Source organism: Citrus sinensis, chromosome 4, assembly GCF_022201045.2.
Source record: "Citrus sinensis cultivar Valencia sweet orange chromosome 4, DVS_A1.0, whole genome shotgun sequence".
Classification (NCBI taxonomy): Eukaryota; Viridiplantae; Streptophyta; class Magnoliopsida; order Sapindales; family Rutaceae; genus Citrus; species Citrus sinensis.
In genome coordinates, this window is record NC_068559.1 from 18,291,212 (window position 1) to 18,306,756 (window position 15,545).

Genomic DNA, 15,545 nt, shown 5'->3' on the forward strand with positions numbered 1-15,545 from the left:
TTCAAGGATAGAATTAGAGATGGTGATTTATTTTCTCTCTTTAAAGGAGATGAACATATAATATATACATATTTTACTCTTAATTACATAATTGCTAATTATTTTTATTTATTATTTTTAATTAATTAAATTATTTTATTAAATAAGAAATTAATTGGAGATTATGAATAAAAAGAGTATGAAGAAGTTTAATTTGAGAAGCAATAAAGAAGACAAAAATACAGCCAAAAATTAATGGAAGTCAAGAAAACCAAAATTTGAAGTCAATCTCTTCAAATAATGAACGGTGGGCATGCATTTAGAAAGCAAATATTTGGCAATTTGTAATGCATGTGCCATTGTGCCAGGCTCTAAAAGAAGAAATTATTAATCGACCTTTTTGCTTTTAAGTCAAACGAGTGGCTAGCTTTCCTTTCAAACCTTAATAAGGAAACAATTTTAAAAGGGCTTGGTGAGTGGGCTTTGTTAAGTCGATGGATGGCCTTAACTTATGATAGGTTGTGAAGAATTAATGCAATTAGAATCCGACAAGGTTTAAGCAAGTTAGTAACATTATATAAAGGCAACACATAGCCACAAAAAATAGCCACCAGAGGATTCATTAGAGAAGAAAATGCCAGCAATTTAATTCTCCATGGCTCATTTTATTTCTTTTGTTGCTCCCAATTCAAGTATGTCTAGCTAATTTTTTTATATTGGGGTTAAAGATGAAATAATATTTAATAAAATAATTATCTTTTTATTTTATTAATTTCCTACATATGTGCTTTAATATTTATGGTTCTTGTTTTATATGATTAGTTAGGTGTTATTAAATTATTTTCACCAATTTTATCGTGCATTATTGATTGTTAAGATTAATATTTGACTAAATTTATGCTTGGATCTATGAAACTGATATATGATTATCTTTAATTCTGTGTCTTTCATTAAATTATTTACACAGAATGCTTAGGAAAACTTTGACTCTTTGTTATTCAATATGCTTATATGGGATGCTTAGATATCATACTATTAAGCAAAAAAAGAACCTACATTAGATTTAATTACTTGGGCTTAATTGTTATATCCATGAGATGACATAGATTGATTTCAAGTTATCACTATAAAATTGGGGATTAATTAACAATTAGATAATTACTAGTTAAACAGTGATAGATTTTGAAACCTTGGTAATTTTTGTCTTATTGACTTCTCCTTTGTTTTAATTCTTTTCTTAGTTTAATTAGTTTAATTTTCTTAGAAACTCAATTTGCTCAACTAGGCTAGGATTAATATTAATTTTAGATTTAAATTAGACTTTCAATTTATAGCAATCCTTGTGGGTTCGACCTCGTTACCATTATTCTATTTCTAGATTCGTGCGCTTGCGAGTATATTAAAATTTTTTACAACAAAAATTGAATGTCCAAATGGCTAATTTGTTTCTTTGAAACAATTTAAAGGAAATATGCAAGCATCGAAAAATCGAACACAGGATCATATATGACTTTCTTGCTTTTATATGCATATAAAGAGAAAATCATCAAGAATATATATAAAGAGAATATGTGACGTGTATAAATATTTTTTAGCTCATTTATGCTCCTGCAGTAGCAAACTGAAAGTCATTATTTCTCTTTATATATGAACATAATATTAAGTTTTTGATGTAAATAATTGCTCTCATCTTACTAGTGATATGTTTTCATTCCTTGAAGCGAATGTTTATTTGATAATTGCGAGATTAGTGCTAGATATGCCATGACTAAAGTTTTCGACATTACAATGATCTCCATTTAAGTATCAATGACTGTAATCGGTATTGTCGTTAGGGTGCCCCAAATTTAAAACTTTACTAATGATATAAACAATTAGTATAGAGTGAGTAAGGATCGATCCCACAAAGTTTATGCTAGTTGTATTTATTATCAACTCTAAAACAAAGACTTTAATAATAATAATAATATAAATTAATCCAACTAAAGAAAATGCCAACTACAAATAAAAGGGGGGTTTTATGAAATTTTAATTAAATAGCATTAACAAAGAGAGATTGCCAGCTTCTCTCTTATTGAAACAGTATATACCACTTATCCCCTTATTATTTTCATAATAATTAATAATCACTATGACAATATAATTTCACAGTATTACCCCTTATTTTCAAATACATTTTTATTCGTATTTATTATAAATTGAATAAATCATATAATAGAAATTAAAATAAAAAAACTTAAGTGCTAAAAATAAGAAATACATGGTTTAGTGTGAATAAAAAATTAATAATAAGATATTTTTCTAGTACTTTTTATTATTTTTTATATATTTTGCTTATAATAATTTTTTTTTGTCCCAAAAAGGTTTTGAAATATTATGAAAATTATAGGCTGTAAATTGTATTTATTAATTTTAGAAGAAGAGAAATTGACAATCTGAATATTAACCAATCAGAGGGAGGATGGTTTGATTGAAAAAAAAATGGTGATTTATATCTAAGATGACTTTGGCCAATTGAATCCAATAATTTAAGCTTTATTTATAACATTTGAGTCCCTTATATAAACCTGTCGTGTGGCACAAGAACAAAAGGAAGCAACTTGGTGAAGGCTCTATGCGGTGAGGGGAAAGTATACTTCTTTGATAATGATATGATACTTTCTAGTTTACAATCCTATTAGTGAAACTTTTTAACATCAAATCATAAACTTATGTGCTTGTACATGAACGGGTTCATACGTTCGGATTGCGGCAATTTCTGTAGGTTTATAAAATAAATACTCCAATTCACGTTTGTGTTAATAATAATAATGGATATTTTAAATTTTATTGTAAATGATGTGTCATTGATTAAGTAACTAATAATTCTTTGTAAGATTAAATGAATTAAAAATATTATCTCATTAAGTAACTGATGAATATCGCAACATTTAATATGATTTTTTAAGATAAAAAATTTGAACGTGAAACAATCATCTCGTGTTAAAGATTTAACCATTCAAAGTTATTGAAGTTGGCTAATTCCGTGGGCAATGAAAATCTAGAAGCCAGGTCACCGATTGTGATTGTCAGATGCGCTTTCAAAGTCCAATAAATAGAGACAGCTCACATGTTTTCCGTAAATAGCTAGTGAAGTGGCGAACTGACACCAAACTTAGCTACACAACAAAATCCTTAGCGTAGTGTCTTGAAAAACGACGTGTCGTATCAATGTATGAATGTTATTAAACGGCATAATGATGAATCAAGAAAGTCAACATATTTGCTGGCTCTTCGCTTAATTTGCTTTACACTCGGCATTCGACAATCTATGACCAATGTTAAGCTTCCGTCAGAGTATACATCATTTTTCTTCAAGAAATAATACAAAATTTGCAACTTGGCATTTGCCACACACTATATAACTATCAAAACTCTCTCCCAAAATTCTATCATCAAACTAAACCAAGAAGCTGCAGCTTCACTACTCTTCAAAAAATGAGCAACACGTCACTGTTGTCTCTCTTCTTCTTCTTGTGCCTTTGCATTTCCCCTTCACTCTCAGACCTCTGCAACCCAAATGACAAGAAAGTGCTTCTCAAATTCAAAAAATCTTTGAACAACCCTTACGTTCTAGCTTCTTGGAACCCAAAAACTGACTGCTGTGACTGGTACTGCGTCACATGCGATCTCACCACTAACCGCATCAACTCTCTCACCATCTTCGCCGGAGATCTCCCCGGCCAGATCCCCCCCGAAGTTGGTGATCTTCCTTACCTCGAAACCCTAATGTTTCACAAGCTACCCAGCCTCACTGGCCCCATACAACCCGCCATTGCCAAGCTCAAAAACCTGAAGACGCTACGTATTAGCTGGACAAACATTTCTGGGCCGGTTCCTGATTTTATCAGCCAACTCACCAACTTAACATTCTTGGAGCTTTCATTTAACAATCTTTCTGGGACGATCCCAGGTTCACTTTCGAAGCTGCAGAAGCTTGGCGCTCTTCATTTGGACAGAAACAAGCTTACGGGTTCAATCCCGGAGTCTTTTGGTACATTCACCGGGAGTATACCTGATCTTTACTTGTCACATAACCAGCTCTCTGGCAAAATCCCTGCCTCTTTAGGCAGCATGGATTTTAACACCATTGACTTGTCCAGGAACAAGCTTGAAGGCGATGCTTCGTTCTTGTTCGGGTTGAACAAGACGACGCAGAGAATTGATGTTTCAAGAAACTTGTTGGAATTTAATCTGTCCAAGGTTGAGTTTCCACAGAGCTTGACAAATTTGGATTTGAATCACAACAAGATATTCGGGAGCATTCCTGCTCAAATTACTTCGCTAGAGAATCTAGGATTCTTGAATGTCAGTTACAACAGGTTGTGTGGGCCGATTCCCGTGGGGGGAAAGTTGCAGAGCTTTGGATACACGGAGTATTTTCATAATAGGTGCTTGTGTGGCGCGCCCCTCGAAAGCTGCAAGTGAATACAGTGACTGGAATTGCACTTTCAGTGTATTGTATTTGTATTGTAGGCTTATATATAAATTGAATATCAGCAGCATACTGTGTTTAAAAGTATCACAAAGATGATGCTTCATGGGGATGGGTAAGAAGCTTTTATTGATTGTTCATTATTTAATGTAACAAGAAGTCTATGTATGATTCGAATAATAAAAACTTATTATAAGAAGCTGGCACACCGAGAATTACTGATTACTTCAAAATAAAAAAAATAAAAAAGCATATATGAAATCAATTTTTATGTATCTAGTACGATTTCACATTTTAGAGTTTTAAAATGTGGAGGATGGAGCCCAGGACACTTCTTGAATTTGATAATGATTTTGCAACAGTGACCTACTTTCGCACGCTACAGTCATTTCAGTTTTAGTCATCTAGTGGCACTTGATGCAAAATTTTACTAACTGTCCATCTGGACCACATAAGAAAAGCAATTTGTAACAATTCTATCATCAATGGCATGGGTATATTCGCTCATGGTAACAACAGACATAACAGCAACACAATTAACACTTCTCTATATAATGTACGCACAACTAGACTTTATTGAATTGGTAGTACAGCCTAGATTGAGAGCGTGGGTTACTGTTGGGCCATAAGGCAAGTGGCAACTGAATTATTGTTGGGACGACATAATACCACGGAAGTATTCTAGATTTTCGTCAACTAGAGATAGCTTATTGCTATGCACTAGGTATCCATATAGCAAAAATGATCTTCAGAGTAGGGATTTCTAGAAGCAGAACATTGACTCGGAAACAACAGCTTTCCAATAGGAGGAACTTGTAACCATGGCATTGGAGAATATCCAATAGTCTCAAGTGCTCAAGATAGGCTACAATTATTCATCCCTAGATCTCTTTTTCTAGTTCTCACTTCTTAGAATCCAAAAAAACTTACTTGACCCTATAACTTAAATTTCATATGGACTCCACAAACTTAAACCACTATAAGGTCATGGTTGCAGTTGCGTATTCTTAACATGATTTCTTTTTGCCATTTTCCCATATAGGGAAAGTGAGAGATAAAAGTAAAGATGACCCAAATTCTCCAAAGCACAATAAATGCTTTTCATTCTTGCTAATTGATTAATGATGGTAAAGTCTAGTACATTTTCAACAAGAGAAATTAAATATTCACAAAACACCCTTTCTTTTCAAGCGGTGTTTTAAGAGATCAGCTACAATCCAATGACAAGTTCAGTGAGAGTTAGTAGTGAAGAAGAGAGTACCAAATGAATCTATGTAGTCTCTCTCTTCTTCACATAAGGCGCTTGTCATTGTGGAGACTCCTTCCATGGTAATCTGTTAAGCCCGTCAACAATTGCTCTACGGAACTCACCATTATGGAGAAGGAAAGATGAGACATGTCCACCAGTGACCCATCTCACCTCTGAACCTGGCCATGCTTTCTGAAGCTCCAGAACAGAGTGTTTTGGTATGTATCCATCATCCTAAAATGTGTAGTAACAGTAAAAGAATTTGATGGTAAGGATAAGTGAGGCATGGAAACATCTAAGAAACATGAGTAATAAACGCAGCAAGCACCAGAAAAAGACATTGATGCACTATGCTTGTGTCTTTAGTACATGATTTTCCAGAATACATATCAACCAAGCATTTTCCTAACTGCTCATAGGTTCAACATCTAAAATGATTATCCAGTAAACCTGTGTAATGCATTTATATGGTCAAATGGAAATTTTGACAATCAACTTAATTCCTATTAATTTTGCAGATCTATGGAGGCATGTACCAACAAGCCGAGTTGAGAAGCCTAGTTTCACATACCATTATAGGAAGGGGACAAAACACATCAGTCACATACCATTCACAGGGGATAAAGGGAAATAAAAGCCATAGATAGTCCACTCAGTCACTCGTTGAGTTTAAAAAAATAAAAATAAAGGTTCCCGTTCCATCTGTATCTGAGAAAGAAATGGATCCTTAGTTCTTTCTCTTTCACTGCAGATTCAGCAGTAAAACAGGAATTCAAACCTTATCACATAGTGGGTCTTTATTTTTATGGAAAAAATAAAGTTGGAAAATCTATATCTTTAATAGCTATGTATAGCTTCACACTGTTACAGACATGGAAAGCCTATTTAGAGGAATAGATTAAGATGATCAGATCAAAATACTATATTGGTGGAGTTGGCTTGCTCGTTGACCTATCACATGATTGATTGCAAATATCTTTTGATGCTAAATCAAAGAAAAAGAGAGAAAAAAGAGGGCAAAAAAATGTTGGGAGTCCATTTTCAAGACCTCTTCATGGTGATAGTCAAATACGGTACTTACAGTTGCAGCAACGAAAATTACAGCATTAGGAATTTTGGGGATCGGAAAGCGTGTGACATCTGTGAGAGACAGTACATTCCGCATTCGTTCTCTGACCTCCTCGAGAGTCATTGCAACCTTCTTTGCTGCAAGTTCCTCTCTCAGTGCCTCCCATGCAGTGCCATGCTTTAATATTCCCTCACAGAATGCCACAACAGCAGAGTGTGGGGAGAGAAAAGGAAGTGTTGCAACTGGTGTAGGGTGCAGTGATCCAACCATTGCAGCATGTACTCCTCCTAGATGCCATGAAGCATAAAAATTTTGGAAGTGAACAAAATAAATAATGCCAGTATTCCACCTCAAGAGTGGATACTTTGCACACAGAGAGAGAGAGATAACTGCGTACTAATAAGTTGGTAAAATATATGCTGGTTTCAAACAACTAAGAACCTCAAAGTAGCAAAGGTACTAACAACTGTTAATAAAAGAAAAATGCAGATCAAGTGGTTACCCATGCTTAGTCCACAAACACCCATCTTGCCAAACCCTGCCTCCCACTCTAACCAATGCAAAAGACAGCGTGCCTCTTCAATGGTTGCTCTTCCTAACAAAAGCAAGTCACTAACACACAATAGTTTCGCGCCACGCTGCAGCAAAGGCCGCCTTTGACCATAAAAAGGGCTGCAATTACATGTTTACATCAGATCAGCATCTTATCATTAGAATGAAGTAATAAAAGAGAATCTGACATTCCGGCTTCCAAAAATAGCTGCGGACATCGAATGGATCCTAACCTCTCAAGAACCATGGTAGCTATATTTTCCTTAAGCAATGGCCCACCAAGACGCAGTCTACGTTCAAATGTATGGTCCCCAGTGCCTGCAAAAAGATTACAGCTCAAATTACAAAAATTTTAAAGCTGATCGTCAAACTCATCACGAAAACAAGGTTCAATTTATCAAAATGTTTGACATTACCATCCATAGGTTAGTAATTAATATTAATAATTTCTAAAATCGGTAGGACAAAAAAAACAAACCAGGTGCCCATTGGGCTAACTTAAATATTCATCCAAATTACTAGAAAGCTTGTTAAAGACAAACAATCATAACTGAAGTCTGAGTGTGGAAAATTTAAACATGAGGAAAAAGGCACATGTTAGTCTGGAAGCACTTTCAAATGATGTGACTGCTCAAGTAATCTGGAATCCAGCAGCAACATAAACATTGTTCAGTCAATCAGGGTTGGTTGATTCGTTTACAACATTTTTATGAGGCACACACTCGACCAACAAGCCAATAATTGATCATTCACACAGTTATGAAGCAAACAAGCATATTTCACATGGTAGATAACATCCCCTGAACAAAATTTGGAGAGAACTACCAACATATAAATCACAGTTCTTGAGAAAGGTGAAAAGGCCCTAATCCTGTTTCAAAGCATAGCTAACATGTAATCCTTAATATTGCACTTAATTGAGGCATATGCAAGTATAAGTGCACAAACCCAACTGCTTGTCTATCACTAAAAATGGAACATTAAACCTGCTGCATTTTTTGCCAAACTAGCAGACAGAAAAACCCGGTTCATGGAACAAGCTTAGCCCAAATGTTAACTATTCTACTTAACATGGTTGAAGTTCTTCCCATCAACAAGTTCAGTCCAAACTAGCTAAATCCATCAAACAACGGTAAAAATCAAATGTTTACCATTTAGGCACCAAAATTAGAACAAATTTAAAAGCCAAACTCAACCAACTACGCTTTCAAGGTCCACATAAATGCTAACTACAATAATTTTCTCATTGATGGAATAAAATCCAACAATTAACCAACTTAAAACCCAACCCATGTACAAGCCTATAATTCAAATTATAACAACATCAAATCTCAAATAGAATCCAACAAACACCTAATCAAATTCTCGGACTAAAATCCAAAGCATCCAAAGATCAATGGAAACAAATTTGGGAGCCCAATTCTATATTCTCATCAAAGGACAAAACATTTACCGTGGCAATACCTGCGAGATGAACCACACAGGCCATCTTCTGGGGCGGGACACATTTAGGAGCAAGAAAAGCAACCCTTGCATTGTGACTCTCAGGGGGCAATGCACTCATCAACTGCTCATCACAAGGAGTTCTAAACACACCTTCTCTCAAAACAGCAGTTTGGGTCTCCCAAATCGTTCTCCAAATGGGCTGAATCAAACTTGGAGGCCAGTTTTGGCCTTCAATTTCAGGAAACAATTGCTTGATCAACCTCTCTAAAAGCTCAAGCTTTGAGCCACCCCACCCTCTTGAAAAAAATGGCGGGCTTATCTTTGTTCTGTGCATAAATGCACCATATACATGGTCTAATACATAATGAAGCATTCCCAAATTCACTGTCACCATCTTGGAACAACCCCACAATTTTGGACAATAAGAATTGATTAAAGTTACGTTTTTTTTGTGTAAATCGGTAGATTTGAGCGACACCCAAATGAGATTTTTACCTCTAAAATACAAAAACAGATCTAATTTGTGAAAGATTACGATAAAGAATTAAAAAGATAATCAAATACAATGTATCAAAACTGGATAGCAATTGATATTGGACACCGAATGATGAACAAATTGTGAAGATAAGCAAAAATTGGTCGGACTCGAAAGATTTGAAAGCGACTAATTGAGAGATATTCGAGGCAGATCCGGACTGTTAATTATAGACGCAGATAGAAATGAGTTGCCTTGACTTTAAAGTTTAAACAAACAAAACAAAAAATAGAAGTAATGTATAAAACCATGGGCGGATGATAAAATTATGAAATTGAAACGGTTTGTGGGTCTGTGACACGTGGCCCCGATCGCACGTCCCATTAAAGCACTTATCCGCATCCGGTTCTTGTTGATTTTTTTTATGTTCATAATTAATTATTAAAAGGTATTATTTTTCTATGAGTCCCATGATTCCATCCCACGATTGGAGCGGAAAACGAGGGAGTCGAGTGTTTTGAACTTACCCACCAACAATTAATTAATTAGTTGATAAGAAATTCAATTATTCAAAGCATTGGCTGTAAAAGGAAGGTTGGGATTAGGTGGTTATCATGATTGTTGAGTTGTTTAATAAGGTTTTATAATGTTAAAATAATATTAATGAGTTTGGTCACCTCCGTTCATGTCCATCAGTTCATGTGAAAATAGTGTTCAAAGGTAGATGAAACAAGAATCAACAATGTATCAACCATTTTTTTTCCTTTTTTGGGTGTTAAATGTGAACCTGAATCAGAACCTTCAGAAGGAGATGACTTTGTCATTTCTGGAATTGGATAGGAAACGACAAAGCAAACACACATATAACACTGTTGAACGACAACCAGCACCCATCATACAAAAGACTTAAGTTACGCACGTGACTTGCACGATCAAACTTAAGTTAAACGGTAGATGCTGATGCCGTTTCAATTTGAAGAGTTGTTACTGACAGTTGGGGTTGGCGGGAGTTTGCTGGGTTTGTTGAAACAAACCTAGAACAAGAGCTGGTGTACAGCTCACATATCTGGATTCCTTCCAAGGTGTATATAAAGCCTTTGAGGGCTATACTTAGAATAGTCGTTCCTTGTAGCATTCACTCTAAGACTTGTAATCTGTTTAAGCATAAAGAAAAGCTCTGGCTTCTGTTTCTCAAGAGGATGTAGGCTACCAAGCCGAACCTCTATAACCCCCTCTTGCATTTCATTTTGCTTTATTCTTTCTTAATTCCTGTCTCAGTTAAATACCCTTGTTTCTTAATCTGATTTCTAAATTGATACTTTATTCTTGCCTTATCAAAGATCAGTGTGTGGTGATTTCTTGGGTATAAGAATTAAGGTTACACACTCTTAATTCCAAAAAATTGGTGTCAGGGCTCACATCTCTGAATCTTGTGAGCAAGAATGGCAAAACAAAGGCTTGATGTGGAGAAGTTCACAGGAGAAAATGACTTCCATCTTTGGAGGCTGAAGATGAGAGCATTGCTGGTTCACCAGGGAATTGAAGAAGTGCTGGAGGATTCAAGAACCTCGAAAAAGATCAGCAAAATCAAAGATGAAGACATGCAAGAAGCCATGGACAAAGCTCACAGCACTATAATCCTAAGTCTAGGAGATGGAGTACTTAGAGAAGTGGGAGACCAAACAACAGCTGCAGGCCTTTAGAAGAAGCTAGAGGATTTGTACACAAAGAAATCTTTGACAAAAAGATTGAGTACAAAGAAAAGGCTCTACACACTCTAGATGGAAGAAGGCAGCTCTTTAACTACTCACATTGATGCCTTCAATAGGATCATTTTAGATCTAAAAGACATTAATGTGAAGATTGAAGATGAGGATAAAGCCATTATTCTGTTATCTTCATTACCACCCTCTTACGAACATTTTGTTGACACTCTCTTGTATGGTAGACAATCTCTGGCTATGTAGGATGTCAAGGAAGCTTTGAGTTCCAAAGAAAGCTCTAAGAAATCAAAAACAAAAGATGGTGAAGGGTTGACAGTAAGAGGGAGATCAGAGAAGAGAGATGGCTGGAAAGGCAAAAAGAAAGGAAGATCAAAATCTAAGAACAGGACCTTAAAGTGGTTCCACTGCCACAAGGAAGGTCACTTCAAAAGGGACTGCCCTGAGAGAAAGATTAAGCCTAAGGATGCTAATAGCAGAAATGGAAATGCTGCCGTTTCTTCTGAAGGTAAATAGGTTCTTGACTCTTGCTACACCTTGTTGAGTGTTAGAAAATGCATATTTATAAAGGAGAAATCCGTCATTTTACATTTCAAGTCTGACTAAAAACCCTTACTTTTATGTATTTAACCTTCTTGTGATTTAATTACATGTGTTTTATTTTAATTAAGTATTTTATGTATTTTAGGGGCATTATAGTCATTTCACAATAAAGGAGAGATCAGACGGCAAAACGGACATCACTTTTGAACTCAGGACAGTCGAAAACCTTAGGAGGAGCATAAAAGGAAAAATATCACTATTCACATGTACGGTATTATTCACGTGTACGGTACTGTCTACGTTACTGTTCACGACACTGTTCACATAGACGTATCGATGACGTGGCATTGACTGATGAGGTGTCACAATCCTATTGGACTAAAATTCTTATGTACTGTTGATGGTGACGTGGCAGCATATCAGTGGACGAAAAATCTCGTGTACAGTACATGCATCACACAGGATTATTTTCAACTAAACCGCGTTACTGTTCAACCGGGGTCAAACCGTGTTACTATTCATTCACGTGGTCAAACCGCGTACTGTTGACTGATGACGTGGCACGATCCTGAGCGTCCAAACTGTTTTTAATCCGATGGCCATGATTTACTCCATGTATCTATAAAAAGGGGGCCTCCCCCCCTAATTTGATATCTCTGAATTTATTTTTGGACTCCATTTTCTGTAATTCTCTCTCCATCTTGTATTTTCTACGTATTTTAATACATTTCTATTTTGCCCCTAGTTCAATTATGAGTGGCTAATTTTCTTTCAAGCTTGGGTTGAAGGTGAAGTCTCAACATGTGTCATGAGCTTAATTTGGTAAATTTATTTTCTCTTTCCCTCTAGTTTTTGTGGATGTTTTGACTTCTCGTCGACAAATAATAATAATCTTGTCTAGATACCGCCTTGGTTACACCGGCTCTCCAGTATAAGATTATTATTATTTGGCACGATAAGCCCTTAGCACCATATTGATTAGAGCGTGGTTCATGAGGTGTGGATTCCCCCCTCATGATTTAATTGGCATTAGTTAGGAATATTTAGCTCATGATGCATGTTGATACGGATCCAGATACCCGAGTACGACATTTCAATAGAATTCTCTTCAATTTATTCTCGTCATTGTAATTCCAATTTTAGAATCTCAATTCCAATTTTAGGATAATTTAAATCACTTCCACCACAATTTCAACCACCCATTTACAAAATTAATTTTACATATAATTAAAATCCACCTCCTCGTGGGATCGACATTCGTCACCATTGATCTATACTACAATAGATTTGTGCACTTGCAAGTTCAATAAAATTTGCACAACAAGTGTTTGGCGCCGTTGCCGGGGAGGTAAGTAATTTTAATTCGTAAAATTAATTTTTGTGAATAATTTCTTTTATTTATTTTCTTGTATTTTTTTTATTATTAAAAAAAAAGTGAATCTACATTTAAAGGTTAGTATTTCTTTTCTTTTTTTCTTCTTTAAAATTCTGTAATTTAATTTTCAATTTATTTTTTTTCTTTGTAATTTTTGTTTATTTTATTAATTTAATTTTTAGTTAATTTATTTCACGTATTTGTTTTTGTATTTTTATAGAAAGGTTATAATAGCGCAATAAGGTTAATATCCTAATTTCTCCCTCTTCTTTATTTTTATTTTTTTTGTTCTCATCTTTATTTTTATTTTATTTGTTTTGCATGCATGATCGTAGGTCATTATTACCTAATCTTGAACCTATAGACCTTGAATTAGAAAAAACACTTCGCACACACAGGGACATTAAAAATAAATTTGGAATGGATTTACAAGCACCACATGAGACGCTATTTAAGGATTATTTCAGTCCTTTAGCTAATTTGAGCACATCATGCATAAGATACCCAAATATAGCTGCTAGGAGTTTTGAACTAAAACCTAGTGTGCTAAATTGTCTCCCAACATTCTATGGTCTAAAAAATGAGGACCCATATAATCATCTGAATGATTTCATGCCATTTGTCAAATTTTTAAATATGAGAACTTTTCAGACGATGATGTTAAACTCAGATTATTCCCATTTTCTTTAAAGGATAGAGCTCGTTCATGGTTAAATACTTTACCTGCTAATAGCATTTCATCATGGGAACAAATGGTAACAAAATTTTTGAATAAATATTTCCCAGTACATAAAACTAATGCTATTCGCAGGGAAATCTCAGAGTTTACCCAAAGAGAAGACGAGCAGTTTTTCGAAACATGGGAGCGATTCAATGGGCTACTCTTGAAGTATCCACATCATGGGTACGAGAAATGGCACCAATGCCAATACTTTTTGGAGGGATTATTGCCGAATGTCCAAGAATGGCTAATGGCAACAAGTGGAGGAGAACTAATGTCAAAAAGTGCATCAGAGATTTGGGAATTTTTCCAGTGACAAGCGGATAATTCCTAACAACGGAGTCGATCACTCAAGAATACTAAAAGAATTAAAGGAGTGAATGGGGTTCGCATTGGAGAGTCAACTTCAGGAATCAAAGAAGTCAAGGAGATGGTTGAAGGTCTTGCTCGACAAATAGCATCGTTATCGACTGCTAAATCAACAGAACCACATGACCATGACTCATACTCAGATCAAGCCAATGCCATAGGTGTAATGAGAAAACCATCGAATTACAACCCATACTCCAACACATATAACCCTGGATGGAGAGACCACCCTAATTTTTCATGGTCTCAAGGATTCCAACAGAATGGACCAGCAGCTCCAGCTCCACTAATTCCTCAAATTCCTCAAGCCTCTCAGCCGCCATTCAGACCATACAATCAGAACCAGAACCACTCTCAACCTAGACCATGGGAGGATGCATTCCAGAATTTCAAGAATGTTACTCACTCCACGATTGAGCAACAGAACCGCACCACTGATGGACTATGAAATGAGTTGAGAGCAGGCTTTAACTCACAAGCTCAATCAGTTTCAAGCCTTGAGAAGATGGTGGGACAACTTGCTTCTTCAGTTCAGACCTTGGCAATGACCGTTGAGAAAGGCAAATTTTCAAGTCAACCAGTGCCTAATCCTAAAGGAGTGCATGAAGCAAGTACCAGTTCACCACAGCAGCATGGAGAAGTCAAAGCAGTCATGACCTTGTGAAAAGGAAAAGAAGTCGACAACAAAGTGGAGATGCCGGTGACAAAAGAAAATCGAATTGTACCTGTAAATATTGAGGACTCATCACCGGAGGAGAAAGAAAAAACCAACCCACGGGAATACATTCCTAAAGCTCCATTTCCTCAAAGGTTAGTTAAAGGAAAGAAGGGAAAATCCACAGGTGAGATTCTCGAAATCTTCAAACAGGTAAGTGTTAACATCCCTTTACTTGATGTTATAAAGTAAGTTTCATCTTATGCCAAGTTTCTTAAAGACCTTTGCACTAAAAAGAGAAACATTCATGTTCAAAAGAAAGCATTTTTAACAGAAAACGTTAGTTCTATACTCCAACATAAAATTCCTTTAAAATGCAAAGACCCAGGCTCCCCCACTATCTCATGTAGCATAAGGAACACACAATTGAGAATGCTTTGTTGGATTTAGGAGCTAGTGTAAATATGTTGCCTTACTCAGTATTTTTGAAACATGGACTGGGAGAATTACACCCAACTACAGTGGTGTTACAGCTTGCAGATCGGTCCACGAAAATACCTCGTGGTATTGTGGAGGACGTGCTTATCCAAGTAGACAAGTTTTATTTTCCTGTTGATTTCATTGTAATTGACACTCAACCAATACAGGATTCAAGAAAGCACATCCCCATTATTCTAGGCCGACCTTTCTTGGCAACTGCGGATGCTCACATTCAATGCAGGACTGGAAATATACAGTTGTCCTTCGGCAATATAACTATGGAGCTGAACATCTTTAACATTGTCAAACAACCTCACAATGCAGATGATGGAATTATTGATGTGGATTTAATAGAAACAATAGTTGATGATACTTTTCTTTCAAACCTCAGTGATGATCCTTTACAAACATGTTTAACTTACTTTGGTTTGGATTTT

At 35.6% G+C, this 15,545-nt stretch overlaps 2 protein-coding genes across 2 annotated transcripts; one reads left to right on the forward strand and one right to left on the reverse strand.

Annotated features, from left to right (window-relative positions):
* Window positions 1-3,443: 3,443 nt before the first annotated feature.
* On the forward strand, window positions 3,444-4,650 carry LOC102630971 (polygalacturonase inhibitor). Its single transcript, NM_001320071.1, is given in 1 exon segment — window positions 3,444-4,650. A coding segment is annotated over 1 exon segment (984 nt). The 5' UTR covers window positions 3,444-3,456; the 3' UTR covers window positions 4,441-4,650.
* Window positions 4,651-5,529: 879 nt separating this feature from the next.
* Window positions 5,530-9,547, reverse strand: LOC102630679 (hypothetical protein). The gene is made up of 5 exons (XM_006484955.4): window positions 8,788-9,547; window positions 7,557-7,641; window positions 7,274-7,443; window positions 6,784-7,058; window positions 5,530-5,936 (listed from the first exon to the last, which is right to left on the reverse strand). Exons 1-5 carry the CDS (start codon window positions 9,161-9,163, stop codon window positions 5,760-5,762), a joined length of 1,083 nt encoding a protein of 360 aa, XP_006485018.1. The 5' UTR covers window positions 9,164-9,547; the 3' UTR covers window positions 5,530-5,759.
* Between the last annotated feature and the right edge of the window lie 5,998 nt (window positions 9,548-15,545).

Bases quoted from the DNA above. Each gene is read 5' to 3' on its own strand.
- LOC102630679 (XM_006484955.4), bottom strand. From the start codon at position 9,163: ATGGTGACAGTGAATTTGGGAATGCTTCATTATGTATTAGACCATGTA. The intron at 7,642-8,787 runs GTATTGCCACGG...ATCTTTTTGCAG, and splicing joins CTGTGTGGTTCATCTCGCAG to GCACTGGGGACCATACATTT. The intron at 5,937-6,783 runs GTAAGTACCGTA...TACACATTTTAG, and splicing joins TAATTTTCGTTGCTGCAACT to GATGATGGATACATACCAAA.